Source organism: Neovison vison, chromosome 10, assembly GCF_020171115.1.
Source record: "Neovison vison isolate M4711 chromosome 10, ASM_NN_V1, whole genome shotgun sequence".
Taxonomy (NCBI): Eukaryota; Metazoa; Chordata; class Mammalia; order Carnivora; family Mustelidae; genus Neogale; species Neogale vison.
Window position 1 is genome coordinate 15,746,915 of NC_058100.1, and position 25,366 is coordinate 15,772,280.

Sequence of the window (25,366 nt, forward strand, 5' to 3'; positions counted from 1 at the left end):
AGGATGGAAACTTGCATCACAGGAACCTGAAATGCCTGCCTCACGCCCCATCCCCATGGGGTGTCACGGACTAACACACCATATATGCTAAATATATTTATATATATAAATATATATATTCTGTAATCCTTTTAAAAAAAAAAAAACAAGAATTGTTTTTGAAATCGTTCCTCCTTAACAGAGGTCTGTTTTTCTGGTGGTCTGAAATAAGGGGTACTGTCAGTATGAAAATACTTATTTTGCTCTTACTTTGCGGAAGCATAAATTAGCAAGTAATTTTCACTTGGCTCCAACAGTGGCTCCATTGGTTAAATGAATAATTAGTGACAATTTCAAACTGGCCCACAGTTGTAACAAGTAAGTGGAGTTACTACTTGAAAAACAAAGCAGGTTTTCTGAGAGGACGGCACTACTGCCCCTTTCAGTCCCCTCTCCCCATTCAATCCTGTAAGAACACGATCCTGGAAGAATAATCCCAACGATCATAGCTACAAAATAAAATGCAAGTTTCAGGCCAAGCTGAATCAGTTACAGAATGGCACTGAGGGATACACAGTGGACTGACAGTCCAATTTAGTGACAATGTTTAGGGATAAGTATTTACCAAACTTAATGGAAAAAAAAGTTTTCACCAACCTTTTGAAAGAGCACCACGTAACTGGTAAACCTCCGTCCTTGTATTTATGAATCTTCCGAAAAGGACTGAAGAGCTATTTCCCAAATAGTTTACATGGCTTTGAAACTACAAAACTTTCCATAAAACTGTCAATTCACTGATTATCCAGGAATACTGACATCTTTAACTTAGCACTGTTCACCTGGTTAAATGTTTGCATTATTTAATTAGCCTACGAGGAATTTTAAAAGGCACATTTTATGCTCCTTCCAGCTTTGAAATTGTTTAACACTTATACATAAACACAAGATGATACATAAGCATATAAATCCTGCGTATAGCTACGTGTGTATTCCTCTGTACTATATCCCTTCATTTCAGGGATCTCACTGTTTTAGCCCTAGAGTCACTAAGAGCGGGTGATTTTCCATGGTTCCAATTTCATGGGTCAAAATTTCTGTCATCTGCTCTATTTGGATTAGTCATTGGTGAAAGTCCTACAGTACGACATTTTTTTCCCCAAGTTACCAGCATAAAGTTAAAGGTATTCAAGTTTGTTCTTCATGGAAAACAATGTTTAAAAAAAAAAAAAAAAGTCTTCCTTATTCTTAAAAGGTCTACTTTAAGGATCCCAGGAAACTATTTTGAATCTCTAGGTCTCATACACAATTGTCTAACAGCATTTTATGAGTTAATTGAGGGGTAAGTGGATTTTCCTTACCAAAGCTGAACTGGCAAAAATCTGTAAAATAAGGGATAACCTTATTCTGACCCAAAACAAGCCAGACTCTGGATTCTGGGGTACTGAGGCTCTCGCCACATCTGTGGAGGAACAGCTCGTCAGACTGACCAACTCCCAACAAACCTTGCCAACTCTTAAGTGTCAAAAGCACAGACCAGTATTAAACACAAGTTCTGCCCCCTCATCAGAACTACATTAAGAAAACAAATCTGAAATGATTGTGCGCCCTTGGCAATGGATGTACAAATTATAAGATTCTTTTTTTCTTGCCAAGTTTTATACTTCCTAAAGTAACACAGGATTGGCTAATTTAGTTTACTGGTTTTAATACCATTTGTTGATTCTGGGTCAAGTAGTTTAAAGCTCACTCCACAAATGAGTCTTAACCAAGGCTGAGTTTCTGAATCACACGAGCTACTTAAGGCATATAGGGGAAAAGTGCTTTTTTTCCAGTCGTAAGCTTGCATCTTTATCTTTGGTCTACTCTTCTGTAAATATGATTTGCTGGTTACAAGTGGATTTAGGAGATTGAGGTCTTCCTCATTTTTGAAAAATTAACTAAATACCTTTATCACAATTTAAAACATTTTAAAAATGTTTTCCTCACATTGCTACTTCTTTTTTTTTTAAACTCATGAGAAACAGAAAGAGGCAGAGAGAGAAGCAGGCTCCCCACAGAGCAGGGAACCGGATGTAGGTCTCGATCCCAGGACCCTGAAATCGTGATCTGAGCTGAAGGCAGATGCTTGACCAACTGAGCCACCCGGACACCACCATCACAGCATAGAACCTAAAGAACACAGAACTGCAGGGGATTTTATATTAAATCAGTCATTCTCCATTTAACCTAAATAGACATTTAGTTATTACATGAATAAGTTTCACTGCATCGTTTACATTTTGATCCCATAGCTGGACAAAAGCCTGTAGGCTCCCACCAAGAACACTGGCCCCTGCAACACTCTGAACCTGACTTTTACCTTTCCGAGAAGCCCAAGATTTTGTTCTTTGCGCTGGTATTGTGTCCCCAGCCTCACTAACGTGTAGACTCATCCCTAGGGACTGATTCAGTTGTCTGCCATGGGGCTGAGGCATCAGAGCTTTTCTTGGTTTTTATTTATTTATTTGATGGACAGAGATCACAAGTAGGCAGAGAGGCAGGCAGAGCGAGAGAGGAAGGGAAGCAGGCTCCCCGCTGAGCAGAGAGCCCGATGCGGGGCTCGATCCCAGGACCCTGAGATCATGACCTGAGAGAAGGCAGAGGCTTAACCCACTGAGCCACGCAGGCGCCCCCTGAGCTTTTCAAAGCCTACAGGAGATCCGGGGGTTCTGGTGTCGAGAGCCAGTAGCGAAAGGCAGAAAGCAACCCAGAGGCGCTCAGGGGCTAAGCTGCTAGCTGTGCTCAGGGACTGTGCCCCTGGGATACACCGCAAGGGAGGACGAGCAGGTCTCTACGAATCCCTTTAAACTGGTTCTAAATCTCCCGACACAGGTCTGACCACTCCCAGAAACCACCTTCCCGGCTTCAGAACTACTGTTACTCCTAATATTAGCAGTTTGATAAGAGTGTGTAGCCATGTTTTTATAATCTCTATTGGAAATTTTATTTATAGGGAGGCCTGGGTGGCTCAGTTGGTTAAGCGGCTGCCTTCGGCTCAGGTCATGATCCCAGCGTCCTGGGATCGAGTCCCGCATCGGGCTCCTTGCTCGGCGGGGAGCCTGCTTCTCCCTCTCCCTCTAGTCTGCCACTCTGTCTGCCTGTGCTCGCGCTCTGTATCTCTCTCTAACAAATAAATAATAAAATCTTTTAAAAAAAATTATTTATAGATGAGATGTTGTTTCCACTAAATGGAAAACCTTAAATACTAATCTGTCCGTGTACCTGATGCTGATCTTAAAGTCATGGCTGTCGTCAATAGAATCCAGCTCGAACCACCTGTAAATAAAACAGGCCGGATGCAGTGATTCAGGGACAAGGAACTTGATGTCACATCTGAGTAGTTTATTTCCAACACACAAGTATCATGTAAATTCATCTCAAGATGGTTTGCTTCATTTTTCAATGTAAACACGGTTTATGAAAACACACTAACAGCTCTGAGTTAGAATTTACACATAAATGATGACGGTAAGGTTAAGCCCACGTAATAGAATGTTTTTTTTTTTTTCTTCCAATTTATTTTCAGAAAAACAGTATTCATTATTTTTTCACCACACCCAGTGCTCCATGTAAGCTGTGCCCTCTATAATACCCACCACCTGGTACCCCAACCTCCCACCCACCCCCACGTAATAGGATGTTCTGATCCCTCAGCCATCCGTGTCCGTTAGAATCAACCGTGGGGCTTTTTTCAAAGCGTGGATCCCACCCACCAGATTCGAACTTGGCAGGTCTGGAGGCCCCACCAAGCATCCGTGCCTAACCTGAGGTGAAGGCCATGTATCAGCCTTGATGAGAAAGCCAGGAACAAGACCACAGGCTCCCGAAACAGGCAGAAGGGTTCAAAAGTTGGCTCAGTAGGTGACGAGACTTGTGGCTAAGCCATTTCTCCTCATGATCGCCTCTGTAAACTGAGGGGAGCAGTACCTCTGCAGCCGGTGTGTGAGTACTTCTGAGACCACCCTGAAATAGAGAATTAGCGGAAACACTGTCCTCATCGTGACAATTCTACTTCTGTTCCTGTTGTTCCTCAGACACGGAGTATACAGATTCAGCTCAAGTTTTTTCAGTGACAGAAAATGCTGAGGCCCAGAAGGGATCATCTGCTCCAGGCGACAGAGCGCCAGGCAGGCTCCAACCCCCGTCACAGCATCAAGGTTCAAACTCCTCTAAGTGAGAGAAACGACCAAGGTCTGCCTCCTCGTAGTAGACCGCAACCTGTGCTTTAGCGAGCTGCCTCTTTATGGGCTTTTGCTATGTCATCGCCTCCAGCTCCTCCCTACCCCATGGCCTTACTCTTGGGAGAAGGCTGGTTCAATACAAACTTTTCCACTCATTTTCTTACTCGCCCACCCACCTCTTACCTGCCTGTGGGAAGGGGAAAGGCAGCTACGGAGATAATGGCAAATCCTTAGCAATATGGCAATGATGTTGGGCCCGACCCTCCCCCTCAACGAGAATGTACGTCAACCTCGGGCCTCTTCCGTTCCCCCTCTGCTCTCCCCCCTTCTTACCGCCGGAAGCAGACCCCAGCCAACCTTGTAGGTGTACTTCAAACAGCAGAGCTACTCCTTAAATAACCGAGAACACATCGTCTTAATCAATTTTATTAGACTTCATTGATAAATAAATACAAGTGTTGTGAAACCACTAGCAATATAGTAAACTTTAAAGAATTTATTTCAATTTCACTCATATTTCTTGATGGGGAATATATACATTATTCACCAATAAATGCTTAATGCTTTAAATTTACAATTGCCCTATGTGCAGAAACTTGAAAAGTATTCCAAACGAAAAAAAAAGGTACAAAAAATTTGTCTCATAATTCAAAATATATTTTAAAACAATTATTTGCATAGCAGCCAAAACCTTGAACCACAAGTTGAGAACTGCCGTCTTAGAAGCTTAACAAAATGGTGACATTCTGACTTAATTATTTTCATTATTGACAGTGGGTGGAAACACGTGGCCCCTAAATCAGACAAGGCAGACGGAAGACAAGGATGGTTTCCCTTCTGGGCACGCAAAGCTCTAGCCTTGATTATTCTTTTTTATTTCATCTGTTTCAAACACAGACAACCGCTCCAACTTTAAAGAAAGTTTAAATGGACTTTGGGTATTTAATATTGGTGACACTTGCTAAGATTTAAGAACTCCAAATAATGAGAATCAGAAAATGACCCGCGATTTAAGAAAAACATCCGAAGGGACTGCCTACTGCATAGTGTCATCTGGTGGTCAACATTAATAGTGTTTCTGAATTAGGTAATTTTTCACAAACATAGCACCTCATTAAATATGTGGTAAACACGTGGCAATCACAAGAAGTGTTGGGAGACTATCCAGAGAGATATAATGTGATTCGCTTCACAGGACGATGCGAGACAAATCTCAAGCATGATGAGATCGGGAGCGCCATCTGCTGGTCCCTGTGCCCTCAGGGATGCCCAAGTGCAGTGCGCCCAGGTCAGTACGACTTGGTACTTGGCTTCCAAAATCCCGAGTAGCTAAACGTTGAAAGGGACTCCTGCTTTACAAATGATCCGTTGAATGTACTTGTAAAACTTAAAAAAACTTTCCAAAAGGTCCGAAGAGACAGAATTATTTTTACCTCCTCCCTCCGGGGAATTCTGTTCAAAAGACACCGAATGAACTCCGGCTTTAATTTCTTGTGAAGTTTTGGTGTAAAAGCGAATGTACTGAAATCCAGTAAAGTTGTGAACCTTCATCTAAATTAACAAAACAACTACTTATTTTGGTGAGTCTTCACAAGCTGTATTCTTGACCTGAAGAATCGCTTTTTTTATGCCGAGGAGATGGCGTGGTCTTCGTAGGAGACGGAGACGCAGTCCCGGGGGAGTCTGTTCCTCCGTCAGAAGTACTCGGGGATGAGGCCAGATAGGGAACCTTCTTTCTCCCAAGGAATCCTCCTCCTTCAAATCCCCCTTTCTTCCGCAATTCCACTTTATTTTCATTTTCTTCTTCTGAGGACCTTTTCTTGGATTCTAGACCTTCAGCTATTTTGTGCACTTCCAATCCACCATCTGATTCTCTCAAACTCTTCATTTCTGTTCCAGGAGACTTTCTCTCTGACACATTACACTCCCCTGTTGCCCGCTTTACTTCGGCTTGTATTGGACCCACGTTCCCATTTTCAGGGACACCTCTGTCTACATTTCTGTTCAAATTAACAGTCTGGAAGTCCCTGTAACTGTGGAAGCTCTCAGTTCTCCTTGCTCTTGCTAACAGGGGACTCTCTCTGTAAGGCCTCATGGAACCGTAAGTAGCTGCTTCGTGGATGGTTTCATGGTGCTGGAGCTGAAGGCTGAAAGAGAGTTTTTAAAAATTACAGTTTAGATTTCTGAGATGTTTCAGGGGCCTAACTCATTAAACTACCTGAAAAGACATTATTTAAATATATAAAGAATGATATAGGGGTGCCTGGGTGGCTCAGTGGCTTACAGCCTCTGCCTTCAGCTCAGGTCATGATCCCAGGGTCCTGGGATCGAGCCCCACATCGGGCTCTCTGCTCAGCGGGGAGCCTGTCTCCCCCTCTGTCTCTGCCTGCCTCTCTGCCCACTTATAATCGCTATCAAATAAATAAATAAAATCTCTAAAAAAAACAATTAAAAAAAAAGAATTTCTATATATAACAATTTACTTATTAAGACTCTTTATAGTATGTATTAGTGTTTTCATAGGTGTACGTGTATCAAATTACCAATGAAAATAATATATACATATTCAGTCCAGCTGGATTTCTGAATAACTGAAAAAAGTGATGGGGGGGGACCCTTTAAAAGTAATGCGGAACTAATATCTATCAGTATTTGGTCCTTAGTTCAAATTTCGGAATTGTTAAAAATGTGCTAGCTGGAAGATACACTAAGCCACCGTATTAAAAGTACACAATGACTAAATCCAAGATTAGACAGATGATGTCATCACTTTGATTAATAAGTCCCTGAGGCAACAGGAACAAAGTTCCACATACTATCCAAGGTGACGTGGTTTTTCTAATTTCCTTTGAATGAACTCTTGATTGCATAAAAGGCATCCAGACTGGCAGCAAGTCACAAAAGTTAAAGGGAAAATGTGTTTTTCTATGAAAAGAATCAGATATGCTTGCAGATGAGAAATTAATATTAAAAAAAAAAAAAAACTGAGTATCAGCATGAAGTTCGAATTAAAAACGTGCCTTGAACAACGTGGCTTCCAACAACTATGTGATTACGGGATCTCCCAATCTTCCCCAAAGCAACCAAGCGAACTCGAGACACAGTCCCAGACCCCCGCCCGCACCTGGAGCTGGACTCCCGGAGGCGGCTGTGCTGGAGCACGGAAGTTGCTGGACTGATGTTAGGAGTAGCGCAGCGAGATGTGCTCAGGTCGCACTGATCCAGTAACTTGAGCAGCTCCTCCTCAGTGGGACCACCTACATCTTGGGAAAACACAGCCTCATTACCATCACTGCCGTCAGAGGCTCACCCCGCGACGACGCGCTCTCGGCACGGAACCTACCCCTCTCTTCGCTTTTGTTCACCATGTCCATGGCCGTGGTCAGGTCCCACATCTGAATGCTGCCGTTCGTGTGGCCCGTGAACAGGTAGCGCCGCGGCCGGGAGCCCATCCTGCTCGAGCCCTCACATTCTCTCACCGTGAACGACGATATTGTTGTGCAGTCAACAGCCTGGATCTCACAGATTCTGCCGAAGACGGGGAACAGCTAACATTTTGTAAGCCAGATTTTTGAAATCAATTGTTTATGTGTGAGTGTCCTCTACATGTAAAACATTAAAGAGTTCGAGGCAAGTTGACAGAAATGAAATTTGAATGCTGTTTGAGTATAGAGAAAAGGCTCTTCTAAAACAATGTATTTGAATAACTGAAATAATACAATAATTTAAGTCACCCTTAAGAGAAAAACAGAAAGAAAAAAAAACAATAAAAAATTTTTTTAAAAAAAGAGAAAAACAGAAAGAACCTTGATAGGAATTGAGTAATTCTCTAAAAAGACGTTATAAAACTAAAAAGGCAGAAAGAAACAAAGCAACTAGGCATGAAACTAGAAAAGATCTTGAGAGGTCATTTAAAACTTATGTGCAAATAACAAGTCTGAAACCAGAAAAAAAATGTAGAGCTGTATGGAGAGATCTAAGTAGCACCCTTCATTAGGATAATATTCTTAACTTTTCTGAAGCATTTTTATAACGATTTCATTAATTTTCATTAAGGGTAAAAGAACCTGAGAACAAACAATTATCCACGTTTGACAAATAAGGAAACCAAGGAATAGTATCAGCAAATGATGTGTCAAAGTCATATAAGAGCTGAGTGAACTGCACTTAATTATTTATCCCAGACTACTTCAAAGCAGAGGGGGCTTATAAATAAAAAAAAATTAAAAAAGAAACAATTAGTACCAGGCAAATGCAAGGTCAAAAAATAAAGGAGGAAGGGGAAATACAATCCTTATCGATGTAAGAAACAAAAAACAGAATATGAAGCATAGCTGAGCTTCCTAGCAGGCAGGGCAAAAAGTGGTAAGGGGAGAGGGGTTAATTACTAGATGGCCACATATAGTGATAGAGGCTGTCCTAGTCTCATTCCCAATCTAAGGGAAAAGTTTTCAATATTTCACCAGAGTATAAAGTGTACTATAATTGTTTTTATAGGTATTATTTTCAGATTAAAAATAATCTGTCATTTTAAGTACAAGATTCCTTTTCTTGAAGTCAAAAATGGGTGAACTATCAAATGTTTTTTCTGTGTTTATCAAGATAATTACAAATTTTTCTTGATATAGTGAATTATATTTAATACCTGTAAATTGATATAAAATATTTCATAAATCTAGATTACTGTTTACATTTAAAATAAAGTGAAATGAATAAATATAAACCTATCTGCTTGAAAACAAAGATGATTTTGCTTTTTGTTTTTTTCTATGGGCTAGATTCCTTAGAATAACTCCTTCCTTTAAAACGCTGACAAAGTTTGTTCACTGCCCACTTTCAATAAAACCTTTTCATTTTACTTCCCATTCTTAAGAACCTGAACTATCTTTAAACAAAAGCCTTGCTTCACATTAGCTTCATAAAGGGTTGATTTCCTATTCAATTCTGTAAAATAATTTCTGGTTATTTTTATAAAATATCTTTTCCGCTGGAATCATAAATGTAAAAATTATAAAATTTATTTTGTTATACAGATTATAATTGCTTCTAACACTCTGCTACTGTTTACAGTAACAGAAAAGGGGTGCCTGGGTGGCACGGTTGGTTGAGCTTACGACCCTTAGTTTAGGCTGGAGTCTGATCTTGGGGTCACGATTGAGCCCCACGTCAGGCTCCCCACTCAGTGCAGAGCCTGCCTGGGTTTCTCTCTCCTTCTCCCTCTGCCCCTCCCTCTTCCTGCTTGATCGCTCTCTCTCTATTTATTTATTAAGTAAATAAATCTTTAAAGTAACAGAAGAGGGGAGACACACTAGAATTGAACAAGACTCTGAAATACTACATCGTTAGAGGATGTTATGCGGCAGTTTTAATAAATGTTTGGCAACATCTTCACTGAATATGCAGAGAGCACAATAAATCACAATGACTTATAACATTTCTCAAGATAGTAATTCAACTTCTAACTACATCACAGGCTTCTAATACATTTTCTTTAAAAAAACAAGGTGACAAAAAGATAGTTTAGTACATAAAAATCATTCTCTGGCATCAATTCATTTAACTGCTGAGGACTACATGCAATGAACTTTGATGGAAGAAAATATATCTCCAAGAGATTATTCTTTAAAATATCAGAGCCCATATGCTGAAGGGTAAGAGTATCAGTAGCATTTGTTAACATTTATATGAAAATCTGTAAACTTCTTAATGACTACTAACAGGAATTCTACCTTTTTCACTTGTTTGGCCTGCAAAAAAAATTTTAGGTTTTTATTTTTATTTATTTTATCTAAGATGTTATTTATTTATTTGACAGAGAGAGACACAGCGAGAGAGGGAACACAAACAGAGCGGGAGAGGGAGAAGCAGGCTTTCCACGAAGCAGGATGCCTGATATGGGGCTTGATCCCAAGATCCTGAGATCATGACCTCAGCTGAAGGCAGATGTTTAACGACTGAGCCAACCAGGCACCCAAATCTTAGGTTTTTAAAGAAGAGAAACGTACAGCAGCTCAATCTGTGTGAAGCTACATGTAATAATTTAAAAGAAGTAAAATTTCACTCAAATGGAAAAGGAAGGGGAAACTGACTTCCATTGTGCATCTGTTAGTGCCAGGGACCACATAAGATACTTCATGTTTTTAACTCATTTTATCTTACAACATCTTGCCATGGTAGGTGAACTTTATAAAGAAACTGGGGCGGGGGGGAGGGCTCAGAGAAAAAAAGCAACAAGTTGAATTTTCATGGCTAGTAAGAGCAAGTGCCAAAATTAGGATTTAGTCCAACTCTTTGCCATCAAATTCATGACTCCTTGCTCTGTAACTTGTCCTTCCCTATCCACAGCATGCTTGAACATCTAAATAAACGCTAGAGGATACGGACTAAATACTGTCTTTATTTTAAGCTAAAATGATCACAAGATCATGACTAGATTTCTTTTTTCAACAATTTGTTTCTGGTAGCACTCTTTCATCAATGTGCCAAATTATTCAAGAGGTTTTTTAAGACAAAAGTGACTTCTGAATATAAACACCTCTACAATAAAGTTTTACCTTTTCCCAGTCGATGAGAGTCTTACGAACAGTTTGTTGGTGATGGGAACAACCTTCTGGATAAACACCTGTTGATCATCCCGCTCTCCAAAAGGCCCTGGGTTAGGAAACAGAAAAAGACAAAACAAGTTAATTGAAATTCGGTTGGTTTCACTGAACAAAAGGAACGTGAATATCAATACCAAAGAGGAAAAAAAAAGAATTTTCCATGCCTATCCCTATATGGCATTGTGTATTCCACGTCTAAGTCAGACAACAATAAAGGGCTTTGACAAGTACTCCAACTTGCATTAAACCTTTCTTAGAGAAATACATAATATCTCAAGTTATATTTTATGCACTACGGCCATTAAAGCTGAAGGCATTAATTTGCGTAAGACTATACATCAAGAGTAATAGAAAGAGACGTGTTAAAATAAAGGCTCTACATGTTTTATCTTTGAGAATGTGCTCAGTTTCTTATAACTTCAGAAAAAGAATATAGAAGTAAAATTATGTATTATGGATCTTACTCTTTTTTGCAAAGCCACATGCAAACTCTTAATAAAGTGCAACTGCATTAAACAGAATTTAATTAATTTTAAAAATTAATCAATCAGAAACCTGCTGCATTCTGCAAGGTTTTCCATATGAAAAAAGGATTCAATTATTTTTACTTGATTGTACTTGGCAAGGCAGGTGACTAGCTCATAGTCACCTCATTTTAGAAAGATTCTGAACAATATAAAAAGAAGTATTTCATGTAAAACTTAAACATAAAATTCTAATAATTCTCGTTTTCATACTCGCTAAAATAATACCAACTCGTTATTCACAAAAAGTTTGTGATGTATGAAACAATTTTACCTTATGTGAATCACACCTAATTAGTAAATGGAACATCTTTATTAGGTAGCAAGTACCTACACACTATGCTCACTGTGTGCCACAGAAAATGCTTCCCAAGTAACTCATTTTAGTCATCTTGACAACCACAGAAGGGATACACTATTATTATCTTCATTTTACAGATGAGAAAAGCAAGGCATCAAGAGATCAGGGAACCAAAGACCTCACGGGTCCTGCCTAAAGGAACTGGAGTCACACCCAAGACATCTGGCTCCTCGCGAGGCTGTGCAGGGGCTCAGCGACTGGACCGTCTTCTGCAGTCTGATTCTGCTGAGAGGAAATGACGGTCCTCACTCAATAACCCATAACCAAAGTCAAAATAGCAGTGACGAATACAATAACCAGGAACGAGGGTTCTGGGACTGTATCTTCTCTTCCTTCAACCTTTACCTTCATGGGAGATTCCCACATAAGTTTTCGTACCTCAATGATCTACACCCCCCATCCCGAGCTTCAAGTTTCTCCAACTCCTCTCCCCAAACTGGCTCCTTCAGAGCACAAAATGCTCTCAGGCGTCTATCTTCAATGGCGAAGAAGGAGCAGGGAATCAGAAAGACTCAGAATCTTCTGAACTTCTGCCTCGGAACTTCTTGCTTTCTAAGTCGCTCCGTTCTTGGTTTCACAGCGGCCTCCGATCTGGATTACTCAGCTGCCCGCTGCCGTCCAGATCCCACCCACAGGAGCCTCTGAAGCTGGACTTCCTGCTCTGTTCCACTAACGAGAATGTCTAGCTCTTAAAATATTTTCTTAAAGAACTATGGGGGGGGGAATCTCCCTTCCCTCTTTCAAGTATTTCACAAAGTTATTGTCACTTACAGGGCTCTTCCAGAACATCTATTTATTCACATTACACATGTTCTCCCTGATCCGACATTCCATGATCGGACCCTGCCCTTCCACCCAGTCTTACGCCCTACAATTCTTACCCACGTCCCAGCAACTACTAATGACCTTGACATTTTCTAAACGTGCCAGGTTCTCTGGGCCTCCATCCCTCTAGCATTCTGTTTTCTCTGCCAGTATTGTCCCGATCCGCTAACATTCTATACCTTCGTGTCTCAGCTCAAAGTTTTAGTCCAAACATTAAGACCTCATCAGTTTCCTTCAATGTTAAGTGGCCATAATCTACCTCATAGAATTCTCAGGGAGATTAACCGGGACTACGGTAGGCCGCAACACCCAGCACGGAGACGAGCACTATCTGCCCTGGGTGCCTCGCTCCAGGTAACTGTTTGCTTTTTATCCCCACTGGTCACTGCACTGCAACTTGAGGTTCACTGCATTTCTTTTTTTTCTTTTTTTTTTTTAATATTTCTAATACTTGGAGCAAAGACACTCAATGTAATTGTTGATGCTGTAACTTAACCCTGCACAATGTTGTATGTCAATTATAGCTCAATAAATCAGGAAAAAAATATACTGATGAGATAAAACTAAACTTTCAGTGCCTCGATCACATAGAAAACTGGGTCACAGAGCAATTAGTTCAAATCACCAAAACCAAGTGTTTCTTTGAAAAAAACACTAAGACTGTGGTAGTACAATTCCCATAAGCAGCTTGTATTTTTTTCAAAGATAACTATTTTGAGGGGCCCCTGGGTGGCTCAGTGGGTTAAGCCTGTGCCTTCAGCTCAGGTCATGATCCCAGGGTCCTGGGATCGAGCCCCGCATCGGGCTCTCTGCTCAGCAAGGAGCCTGCTCCCCCACCTTTATCAAATAAATGAAATCTTAAAAAAAAAAAAAAAAAGATAACTACTTTGAAATCTTTACCGTGAAAGCATATTCTGGATGGACATATATTTAAATGTTCCACATAAAACAAATCTGGTAAAAGACCTCTCACATACTCCCTATTTTCCATCAGTGCTACAATTTCTGCTTATTCAAAAAATGACCAGACAGGCACAGGAGTCAGTGAGCGGGTCCTATAGAACTATTAAAAGTACGTGAGACGCAATGTATATCCAGTAGAGATTCTTCCAAAAGTGCCCCTGGGGAAAATGATTGTCTCTGTGAATACTGTGTGTGTGTGTGTGTGTGTGTGTGTGTGTGTGAGAGTGAGAGAGAGAGAGACAGAATCCACATCCGCACGTGTCATATGGTGTCGTGACGGACAAGTCACACCAACTTCATATACTTTTTGCTGAAATCAGAGCGTATCCACTGAGACGTGCTATTATCATTTCCTACAAGCCACTGCGATGCCACCAAGACAACTGCTAGCACGTAACACAGCCAGCCCTTTGCCAGCTTCAAAATTTTATGTTCAGATTATTAGCAATAAAAGGTGTCAAATGCGCACCGCTATCCTGCCTTTATTTATTTTTTTTCCCTATCCTGGTTTTTAATTACAACCTAAAGTGGTTAGCATTTGGAGGTATTATTTTAATAAGGAAATGATAAACAGATGAAAACTCTGCTCTCAACTTTTTAAACAAAAAAAGGCTATAATTTGTGAATTTATAGAACTAAGAAACACATTAAATTTCTTTTAAATGAGTTTCAAAACTGAAGTGAAAAATTTCTATTTGAAACTCAGTTTTAGGTTTCTACTACAGTTAACATACTACTTCTGCATTGCCCACAAAGTACTTGAAAATGCCCCCAAATTATCTAACCCACCTATGTCATTTCCAGAGGAATAGCTTCCGTGACTTTCCGTCTCCTCCAGAGACAGTATCTTGAACGACGCTAACGGGGTAGACCCTGGCTGAGTAGAGATCATGCCTCTGAACCGTGTTACCGTCCATGTCCGGACGTGATTATTGTCGGCACACACTAGGAAAGAAAACAAAAAATAAGTTATTAAATACAGATTATAAAAGCATCAACAAAATCACTTTTATAAACAAATTTTAACTTTTTAAACTATAATCTTGGATAAATCACAGCATATTTTGAATGGCCGATGACCTATTTATCCTAAACTTATCCTAAAGTTATCCTAGCCAACAAAATTGAAAGAACTGAATACAGTTTACCTTGCTACAAATCTAAGGAATGTGAGTAAATCCATGGGTCCTTATAAAATTTAGCCTGTTGAGTATAAACGTAAAAAAGGTTAAAAAAAAAAAAAAGGTGTATGCAAGACAAAAGATGCTAAATATTATTCTGTTCTGTGGCTAAACTACATAGTAAATGAGTTGTGCAGTTTATTTTTTTTCAACCACTGAAACTGCTTCTGTTAAATATTAAACAACCTAGATCAGGAGTTCCTGAAAATTTACTGCCACAAATTACGTTTGTCAAAAAGCTTGTATCGCCCACTCATAGCTATATTAAGGAAAATTAAAATAAAGAAGTATTTTTATATAAAATGGGAGGCTGCATTTAAGAAACATACTCCAACTAGCTTTTTTTTTTCATGTAAACAATATTAAGTGGATATATATTGAGATATCTAACAAGTATCTGACCTCTATTGTTTTTTTGATCTAAATACTCCTTTAGAAAATATAAACCAGCAACTGATATTAATGTAAAAGAAAAAAAAGTACATTTGTGGCATTCCTTATTTAAAAAACGTGCTTTTAGAAAAAAAAATTAAAAATAAATAAATAAATGTGCTTTTGTGGCATTCCTTTTTAATGGAAAAATGCAATTTATTTGGATTCCAGAGAATGTGCTATTATTAGCAATGAGCTATGACTTCACCAGTAAATACTAGGAAAGTATCCAAACTTTCATATATACACACCTTTCCTACTGGGTAAATGGCCACAGTTGCAAATTTGAAACAAAACTTAAGAAATTTAATTTTAACAAATAGCAATAAAAATTCAAAGTATCAGTGTTACTTATGTAACAAAATTCTCATGTCTCAGGAAACTGGTTTCTAGTGAAAAAGGAGACATTTAGTTCTAGGCTGTTTAATCAACTTCATGGAAAATAATTTCCTGATTTCACTCTTATGTTTACCAGGATTCAGAAAAATACCTTTAAAAAAAAAAAGAAAATACCTTGAACACTTAAAGTGATTCCACAGGCAATTATGGCTATTTAAGTTTCTATTTAAGACATGAAAACTAACACTATCAGAAAAAAGAAATGTCGTTACATACATGTTGGTATCCACCAGGTGGCAGAATAATGTAACTGAGTTAACATAAAATACTCTAGATTTTTAGCTCACCTGGACATTTTTCTTGACAAATTTATTTAAACTTCAAACCTACAAGAAATATTTGATGTTAAAATGCAGATCATACTATGTAGTTCTCTGGAACCTCATCCTGCAGGAACCTCATCACCATCAAAACAACAGCACTTAGGAGTCTAAGTATGGTCATTTGAACATCACAATAACCTTGGCAAAACAATCTTATTTTCTCACAGGATCCAATTACCTCATTTTACGTAACATTTATTCAACATCTTTTATGTGTCAAGAAATATGGTAAGTGTTGAAAACAGAGTCAAAGAGCTTCTTCTGCTACGGTAAGACTGACATTCTAGCAGAGGGAGACAGACGATAAATAAGCAAACAAAACAATGATTCAGTGATAAGTCTATGAAGAAAACCAATCGAGATGATGACAGCAAAAGCGACCTGGAGAGACGTCTGGCTAATGGGACTGGGTGGCCTCACTGAGGAGGTACTGGAAATGGACCTGAGTGACAAGAAGGCAGCCACACAAGTATCGAGGGGTGAAACATTTCTAATAAAAAGAAGTGCAGGGGCGCCTGGGTGGCTCAGTGGGTTAAAACCTCTGCCTTTGGCTTAGGTCATGATCCCCGGGTCCTGGGATCGAGCCCCCATGTCAGACTCTGCTCAGCGGGGAGCCTGCTTCCTCCTCTCTCTCTGCCTGCCTCTCTGCCACTTGTGATCTCTGTCTAATAAGTAAATAAAATCTTAAAAAAACGAAGTGCAGAAGTTCTGAAGCATTTTTAACAAATCCAAAAGCCAAAGGGTTAGGGTGATGTAAGCAATGAAGAAAGTTACACGAAGGGCAGAGAGAAAAAGAGGCTTGAAAAGAAGACAGGACCCGTAATAGGAAAAACCCTATTAGTTTATTTATCCTGCACTCAACAGGAAGCCATGGGGAGTCAGCAAGGTTTACATTTTTAAAAGATATTTCTGGCTCTACCTACCATAAGGAACATGAACCACAGAGAGGCAAGAGAGAAACAGACAAAAAAAAACATCTGAGCTCAGTGACCTGGGGGAGAAATGAGAAAAGCTACCCGGCTGGCAGCAAAGGACACCGAGTGATCAGATCTGTGACATACGCTGAAGCAAAGCTAAAAGGACTTAGTGACAGATCACACATTTGTGGGGGGTGTGAGAAAGGGAAGGACCAGGAGCGGTTCCTAGGTCTTCAGCTTGAGGAAATGAGCACTGGTCGTACTGTGTACTGAGATGGCTTCTGAGAGAAACAGCGCAAGTACTGTTTATCCAGGTCAATTCTGACATGTCTGTCCAACCAGAGACCTGTATACCCGACATATACAAGTCTGGAACTCTGTGAATGGTCACAGGTGAAGAAAAAGTCTGGGGGTCCCTGGCACACAGATGGTCACACTCAAGTCACCAAGAACAGTACAGACAAGGAAGAATGGAGAATCGAGGAAGAGCTCTGAAGCACCCAACACCGAGTAACTGGCCAAAAGAGGAGGAACCAACAAGAGTGTGACGAGGACTCTTCAGGGAGGCCGGTGAGCTGCTTAAGAAAACCTAAAGAGGAGAGAGATGGATTGTTTGGGGTGGGGGGGACATAATTATACTCAAAACCACTTGACTTTTTACTCAAGCAATTAAATATCAATAAAAGCACACCCATCCACCCACCCATCCATCCATGGACAAGGTATTTCAGCCCCATGAGTATTTACTTAGACTGCAGATTAGTCAAAGATGCATCACCTTTTCGTATGACGTAGTCTTCCAATAAACAATAAACTTGATAGATGAAAATGATGCTTATAAAAAGTTTAAGTTAGGCACGAAGTGATCTACAAAAGATTTAATATAAAAGCAAACTCTCCTGATACACCTGACTCAAAAGAAAATTAAAGCCTTTTAGAAATTTCATATACAGTGAACCTCATCAATGGAATTTTACTGTGATCATAGTGTGAGTGTCACACTCATTAAGCTTAAAACTCTGTGTCATCTAAGTGTCTAATGAGAATCGACATTTAAAAAAAAACCTAATGACTAAGGAACAACGAACGCAAAAAAATGTAATTTTCCTCAAATACTCTGCCAGGAGAACAAAATATTAGAATAGAGAGTAAGTAAAAGATATGCTCAACTCTTTACTAGATTTATGTATACTACGATCGGGCAAAATTAAAAATAAATTTTCTTTAAAAAACAACCGTAACATTTCTTCAGTTATTAAACTTTCCTACCATTTCTTTTAATGTGCTTTTCTCACAGACACCAGTGTTTTTTCTCTTCTTTCCATTCACGGAGTCTAGAAAATTGCACCCCGGCAAACGAGGTTTGAAGGGGACAGAGCTCCTCCCCAGGACTTTACCTGACACCAGGTGCTTCTCGGACAGCATGATTTTCGTGACAGGACTTCGGTGAACGGTGAAAGTCTGAAAAAGCTGCGGGCCCGAGCCCACCGTCTCCGGGTGCTGCACGATCACGCGCACGGCGCCGGAGCTCGTACCGTAGGCGATCTCGATCCAGTTCCCAGAGACACCTGCGCGAGGGCGGAAGTTGAAAGGGGGCACATCAGACGACGACACAAAGCCGCCCTGGGGGAAAAGCGACAGAGCTGGATTCGGCGCTCTCGCGAGCCCCAAATCCAGCCCGGCACAGACACCGCGTGAAAATCGTTACTTCCTGCGCGAGTCCTTTCCCAGCCCCCACCCCCACCATGGACTCCCCACCCCCACCCCCCCGCCGCGGGACTGGTGCAGCCCCCCCCACCCCGCGCTGCCCGGGGGGTCCATCGCCGTCACTCTAACACCCGCTCCTCTGCTTCTCCACTCGTCCCTGACAGGGACTCAGTCACAACCACCTTTTTATTTGTACCGCCTTGCGGAGTGCCTGAGACATGGCAGGTCTTCTACAAATGTTTAAAGAATTAGTAAATCGGACACGCTAAGTATTTCCTAGCAGTGTTTCTACAGCAATATTCCATTTCCACTTCTAGCCTGGAATAACCATGCGTTTTACTTTTACTCTTGTTATATTATTGATTCTTTCTTGAATACTCATGTATATACTATTTAACAGATTCAAAACACTTAGCTCTGAAGCAAATACGCCCATGACCTTGCTCACATCACACTCACCTCCCGTGTGTCTAACTCCGCACAGCTCACTGTCAAGCTCACCTGTGTGTGTGTGTGTTTTAAAGACAAGTGTCCGGACTCCATTACATATTTAAGGATAGAACGGAGTTCAGTGACCACTATACTTAAGATGTTCACAGATAATCTTTTAGCTTTAATAGTTATTCTGCCGGATTCACCTGAAAACACCTGAATCAGAAGAGAAGGAACACACCGCAGCAAACGCTTCTAACCTAAGAAGTCACCCCGTTCTCCCCCTGCCACCGCCAAGGTTTTTCCTCCCTTTTTAATTTGGCTGAAAAGAAAAGCACATCTCGTTCTACAGCAGAGGACAGCAAACTTTCCGTAAAAGGCTAGATGGCAAATATTTCAAACTTTCCACGCCATACTATCTGTCACAACCACTCAACTCTGTCAACTGCTGCACAAAAGCAGCCAACACACAAGACCGTGTTTACGGACCCATTTTAGCACAAGACAGCTGAAATCCTACTGTAATATTAATCAAAATCATCTGCATACATTAGAATATTTCCACTGAAGATCGCTTCTTCAATAAATTCAATAAAGTGAAGATTTTATAGGAGTACCACAAATATATTAATATTGCTAGACACATTAATATTTCCTATAATTCATGACAGATAAATTTTAAATTTCCCACTTACGTCTTCTTTCGAACTAGAATGTAAAAATGTAAAAAACACAAAAATTCTTAATAAAATTTCATTGCAATGGCCTTGGAAAGATTGAAAGCTACAGATACTAATCCTCCAAATAAAATGTGTTTTTCCATAACAAATTAAAATCTTTCCAAGGAAATAAGGCAATTTCCAACAGAGATTAACAGTCTGAAAGCTTTCTCACTTTCAGTTAAAAAAAAATAAAAAGCTCCCAATTTCAAAACAAAATCACCTACAGGAGGTAGAAGGTAAATGTACAGATTTTTTTTTTTTTTTAGTAACTTCAGCTAATACTGCAATGTTTTACTTAACTATAACTCGGAAGAGGAAAAGTCCTCATTTCCCACCTCAACTTTTGCTTGTTTATGGGTCATGTTTGGCTTCAATACATGACCAAATATAAACTTCAGACTGAGAGATGATACCCTCCAAACTGCAGGTCTCAAAAAGAAACTATCATTAGTTTTAGCATAATAAACCAATAAATAAACATACATTCTCAAAAAAAGGTCAAGAATTTGTAAGAGTTTTGCCAGGTACTAACTTGTCTTGGGTGTGAGGTACACGCTCAGCGCCGTAATGGCATCATTTGAAGGATCGTGGTAAAGCTCGGTTACAAGAAGATCATTATCCTTCATTCTCAAAGGGAACTTCTGCATATCTAAAACATAAACATTTTGAGTATTAAAATAGTGCATCTATTTAAAATTTTAAAAAAGCAGTATTTTATTTTTAAAAAATCATATTAAATAGGACCAGGCTACATGGCCACAAACTTACCTATGTAGTATATTGATCCATTGTTACATCCCAGTAGCAGGAATGAGCCAGCAGTGTCGTAACTCGTTATAGGAACAACATCTTGAACCTGACGTAGGGAGATTAATATTAGATGTTAGGTATTAATTATCATTTACATTTCCTGCTCAATTTGCCGAAAATTTTGACTCTTAACTAAAACAAAACAAAACACTCACTAAGGCCGTCTGACTAACTGAGTAAAGCAAGGAACTCAATCATGAGTTCGAGCATCATGAGTCTGGGCGCCACATGGGGTTTGGAGATTACTTAATTAAAACAAAACAAAACAAAACAAAAAAAACAACCAGGGGGTCCTGGGTGGCTCAGTAGGCTAAGCCTCTGCCTTCAGCTCAGGTCATGATCTCAGGGTCCTGGGATCAAGCCCCGCATTGGGCTCTCTGCTCGGCGGGGAGCCTGCTTACCCCCCACCCTCTGCCTGACTCTCTGTCTACTTGTGATCTGTCAAATAAATAAATAAAATCTTTAAAAAGATAAAATAAAATATTAAAAAAAAAACCCTAATATCTAAACAGTGCTTAGAAAGTTACTTTTACACACAAACGCACTCCACAGGGAACTCTGAAGAACTACCAGTACAGATCCCTGGATAATTCATCACCATGTCTTTGACAAGATGCTGTTCTCTACCTTCCTTCCACCGAAGACCCTACCTCTGTTTCCTAGGAAATGGCAAGACAAAAATTCCCCCTAAACGTTTATTTTCTTAAAGTACTAGAATAAAACAACAGCTACCTAAGCAAATCGGTCCAGTTAAAAATTAATAACTGCCTGTATCTGTGCTACAAGAAAAGGGAAGGGCTCATTTCTTCCTCAAAACAAACAACTGATGTGTTTTAGAGCAGGGGCAATTAAGCAAGATGAAAGTGACTCTTCCCTACTCAGGGCTAGGCAGGAGATGCCTGGGCAACTGCAGAGCCGACATTTAAGTGAACTAAATAGCCCAGAGAAGGAGAAAGCGGACTGGACGAGGGATGTGAGACTTCACACTTGCTCCGTAAGAGCTCATCAGCTTGAGGGCGAGAAAGAAACCTGAGAGCAAGAGCTGGAAGGAAAGAGCATCACAGTGCAATGGGCTGTAGCGGAGTGTGCGATCCCATCAGAGGAGGGAGCCTTCTCTGCTCGGTCCCACGCGGGGAGCAGGGCAGAGATCACAAGAGTTCAGGAAGTGAAACTTGAAAATCGAAGAAGTCGAGTGTGAGGTAGGTAGGGAAGGGCATGCCTGACAACACCGAGTGTGTCAGCGCACCATCTGGGTCCCTTCTAAATAAAAGGAACACGTTTAACCGAAAGCTAAAATTTGGAAGTAATGATTCCGAGAAAGCTGGAGACACATGACCCTCGCTTCTATGTGACCCTTCTGGGGTCACACACAGAAATAGCACAGATTCAGTTACCACCCCCTGTGCTGACCCCAGGGCAGGGTCTCATCAGAGCCAACAAGTTCGTGGAGAGCTACATAGAGCTTTTCACTCATATGATCAAAGACGTCTGGAGAATAGGGGGAAGACAACTTTAACACCAGTGACCAGTTTCCTCAGGCCAAGTTCATTCCTTGGGTTCTAGCACTCCAGGAAGAGCTTCACTCACTACCCCAGAATCTTCAGAGTGGGAAGATGGAGACAGATAAGGGCACGAGATTCCTGTCCCTTTAGGTCCCCTTTCAATGCAAGCGGCAGCACCTGCAGGATCCCAGGGCACAGCTCAGACAAACATTTCTACCGTTTGTTCTCCAGAATCACGGGCTCCAGGGTTCGAGCCTCCCCACTTCTCTTTCTGCAACCCTTGACCCAACTCCTGCTCTGCCTTCAGGCCTCCCCCTCAGTACAAGAGTACGGAGAAAGCAGGGGACGAGTGAGGTTACAGGAGTTGGGAATGAGTTCTTCTCTCCCAGCGTAAGCGAGTCGGTCACTCTGTGGCCTCCTCCTCTTCACCCGAACAACTTGGCATGGAGAACCTGAGGAACTTACTAATGCAGGTATGTGGCTGAGTCAGGACGGTCACAAAGCTATGATGAGGTAGACTTTCCCTCTCAGGCAGCACACAGTGATGATCTCTCTTATGTGCAAAATTAAATGATAAATAATTTGAAAACAATCAGTCTAAAAAAAAAATCAATCTATGTTCCCAAGCAATACAAGGCCCCTAGTCTTTCAACCACAGTCTCTACCTCGGTCATCATCATTTTTAACAGCATGTTTTAACCCTCATCCATGACTTACTAAATAATCACTTATTTAGATTTACCAGCCTATCGATTTCTCTGCTGATGTTTATTTCATCCCAGTCCTTTCCCTTCAAGGTATAAATAAATATCCCTCTTATCAAAGGGCATTTAGTTTCTTTTATTTATTTTTGATGGAGGCAGCGGGAGGGAGGGAGGAGAGAGAACAGGAGCAGGGGGAGGGACAGAGGGAAGAAAGACAGGGGGTGGGGCAGACTCCCCAGTGAGCAGGGGAGCCTACCAGGAGGGGGCGGGGCCTGGGTCTCAGATTCTGAAATCATAATCTGAGCCAAAATCAAGACTCAGAACCGACTGAGCCACCTACACGCTCCAAAGAGCATTTCTTTAGTGGCTTTTTCATTCAAGATTAGAAGTTTAAGCAAAAACAAGAACAAAAAACATCTCTAAAAAATCAATTTTCTTTTTTCTTTCTCAAATCAGGTAAAATGATTTTATAAAATTTTCACTAAGATCTTAATGAGGGCTTAGTCAGTGAAGCATCTGCTTTCGCCTCGGGTCATGATCTCAGGGTCCTGCGATCAAGCACGCGTCAGGCTCCCTGCTCAGCGGGAAGTCTGCTTTTCTTTCTCTCTCTGTCCTCTCCAACTCCTGCTCTCTCCCTCCCTCCTTCCTGTGCTAATAAGTAAATAAATTCTTTAAAAATAAAATAAAATCCTACTGAAGCTGTCCTAGGGAGCCTGGGTGGCTCAGTCAGTTAAGCTCCTGATTGTGGCTGAGGTCCTGATCTCAGGGTTCTACGATGGGAGCCCAGCACGGGGCTCCACGCTGGCTGTGGGGCCTGCTTAAGAGTCTCTCCCTCTCCGCCCCTCCCACCTTATGGAAGCTGTGCTAATAAAAACCGCTACACCAACAATTTCACAACAGCCTGCAGAACTGACACACACACACACACACACACACACACCCTCTCTTAGTCATCTGATTTACAGACTTCAAATCCATCTTGATGTCTGTACAACAGTGGTCCAGTGCACTCTGTGTGTTACTCATGGGCGGAGCCTTTGCTGAAGGCCAGACAACCTACTCAACCAGAGTCACACAGTCAGAGTCACGGCCGTCCCAGGAGTCAGCCTCAGGACAGGAGTGTCGGGTAAGATCTGCGTTTCAGTCGCTGAGACTTCATTACACACGGTCTCTGCTCTGCACTACGACGAAATTCATCCACTGGCCTGTGAGGCTTGTTTGCTGCATGAATGCTCAACCTTCCCAAGGTCTCCGTGAAATGCAGAACAAACCTGCTCTGTCAGATACCTTCTGAACTCATGCGGGTACCAAACAAGAAGCAGCGGGTTACACCGGGAACTAAAAGCTTAAGAATGAGGGATGCTGGTACAGTTCCCAGAATCCCAAAGATACGAAAGCTTTTACATGTAGTTTTGAAAACACTGGTTAAAAAAAAAAAAAAACAAAACATAAGGAAGCATGTTCTTTACCTGAGTGGTTTCACAGATGCTATAGCCTCCCTCACCTGCTAGAAGCTTTGACTTAACAGAATTAGTCAAATAAGCTACCTGAAAGCAAATCTTCCATTAATTGTAAAAATTAACATTCCTCCTTACAGAAGTATCAGCAGCTGAAGAATCCACCCACCTTTCTTCGACCTGCGCTCTGGATCCACTGAAACCAGCCCCCTTCCCTACACTTCTCAGCCCATCACTGTGTGTGACAACCATTATGCCTCCTGCTGTGCCTATACGGAAGGCGCACTCCAGCTAATATTTTTTTTCCTACGAACAGGACTTCTTTCTCTCATCTAACATAAAACCTAATTTTCTCTCACCATCAGCCCCAGATCTCGGGAATGCTGCTCTCTAAGCTCAACTCATCACTGACACTCAACCACCATGTATTTCTACCTGGACTGTAACATCCCGATCAACCCATCACCCATCACCTCTGCTGAGCATCCGGGCATCTGGGCCACAGGCGCGTTTCTTCTCACTCTCCACTAGTCTCCTGGCACCTTACCGGACATACTGACCGCCCTTACAGCTCGCTGTGTCCTAGATCTGACACTGTCACCTTCAAGTCAGATCACTGACTTGAAGTTCTCAGGATCACTGAGAACTTCTTCTTGTCAGTTCTGCAGTCAGAACTGCTTCTTGTCAGTTCTCAGGATCACTGAGAACTGTCCCAACTCCAAAATTTTAAATTAAGTCTTTGACCACAACTTCCTATCTTCCCAACAATTCTCCTTCCCGTCAGGTGGTCAGTCCGCATCAACATCCGTCAGTCCCGACGTCCCTGCGTCCCGCCCTGCCTCACGGCCCCGAGCAGTCACGGACAACCTCACACGGCTCTACCCCCCGAGCCCCTACAAACGTTCGGTTTCTCATCTCTGCAACCCCTGATCCCTACGGCCGCTTCTTTCTCTTCCTTGGGATTTCCCTTCTTCAGCACTCCTTTCTTCCTCTGTCAGAGCAAGACGTAGCTCTGGTCTCTGCCGGGCAAACCCCTCTACACGGTTTTGAATCTCACTCGCTCCTGACTTCCACGGGACTAGAAATCCTCTCCACTTTCACCCTGCGAGGGCGTCCTCCGACAGCGCCCCTCTGACTACAAGCACGCTCGAGCCTCCCGCATCCGAGAGAAAACATGCAACAAAGCAATGAACATCTTCACCACCATCTAGCCTCACTCCTTAAGCTATCACTGTTTCCCTGCTTTCCTTCACCAAACTTCTAGAAAGGTTAACTCTGAATGTGCTGTCTCCAACCTCTGATCTTA

At 41.3% G+C, this 25,366-nt stretch overlaps 1 protein-coding gene across 2 annotated transcripts in view; it reads right to left on the reverse strand.

The window, feature by feature from the left end:
- Positions 1 to 4,609: 4,609 nt before the first annotated feature.
- KCTD3 (potassium channel tetramerization domain containing 3) overlaps positions 4,610 to 25,366 on the reverse strand; it is a 51,076-nt gene continuing 30,319 nt past the window's right edge. The window contains exons 11-18 of one of the 2 annotated variants that reach the window (XM_044266847.1): positions 20,356 to 20,443; positions 20,120 to 20,236; positions 18,124 to 18,294; positions 14,264 to 14,419; positions 10,754 to 10,850; positions 7,543 to 7,727; positions 7,324 to 7,456; positions 4,610 to 6,346 (exon numbers count right to left, since the gene is read on the reverse strand). In XM_044266847.1, coding sequence (XP_044122782.1) covers positions 5,788 to 6,346; positions 7,324 to 7,456; positions 7,543 to 7,727; positions 10,754 to 10,850; positions 14,264 to 14,419; positions 18,124 to 18,294; positions 20,120 to 20,236; positions 20,356 to 20,443 — 1,506 coding nt within the window. In that variant the 3' untranslated portion in view covers positions 4,610 to 5,787. Of the gene's footprint in view, positions 6,347 to 7,323; positions 7,463 to 7,542; positions 7,728 to 10,753; positions 10,851 to 14,263; positions 14,420 to 18,123; positions 18,295 to 20,119; positions 20,237 to 20,355; positions 20,444 to 25,366 lie in introns of both variants that reach the window. The other variant, XM_044266845.1, reaches the window with a different exon arrangement.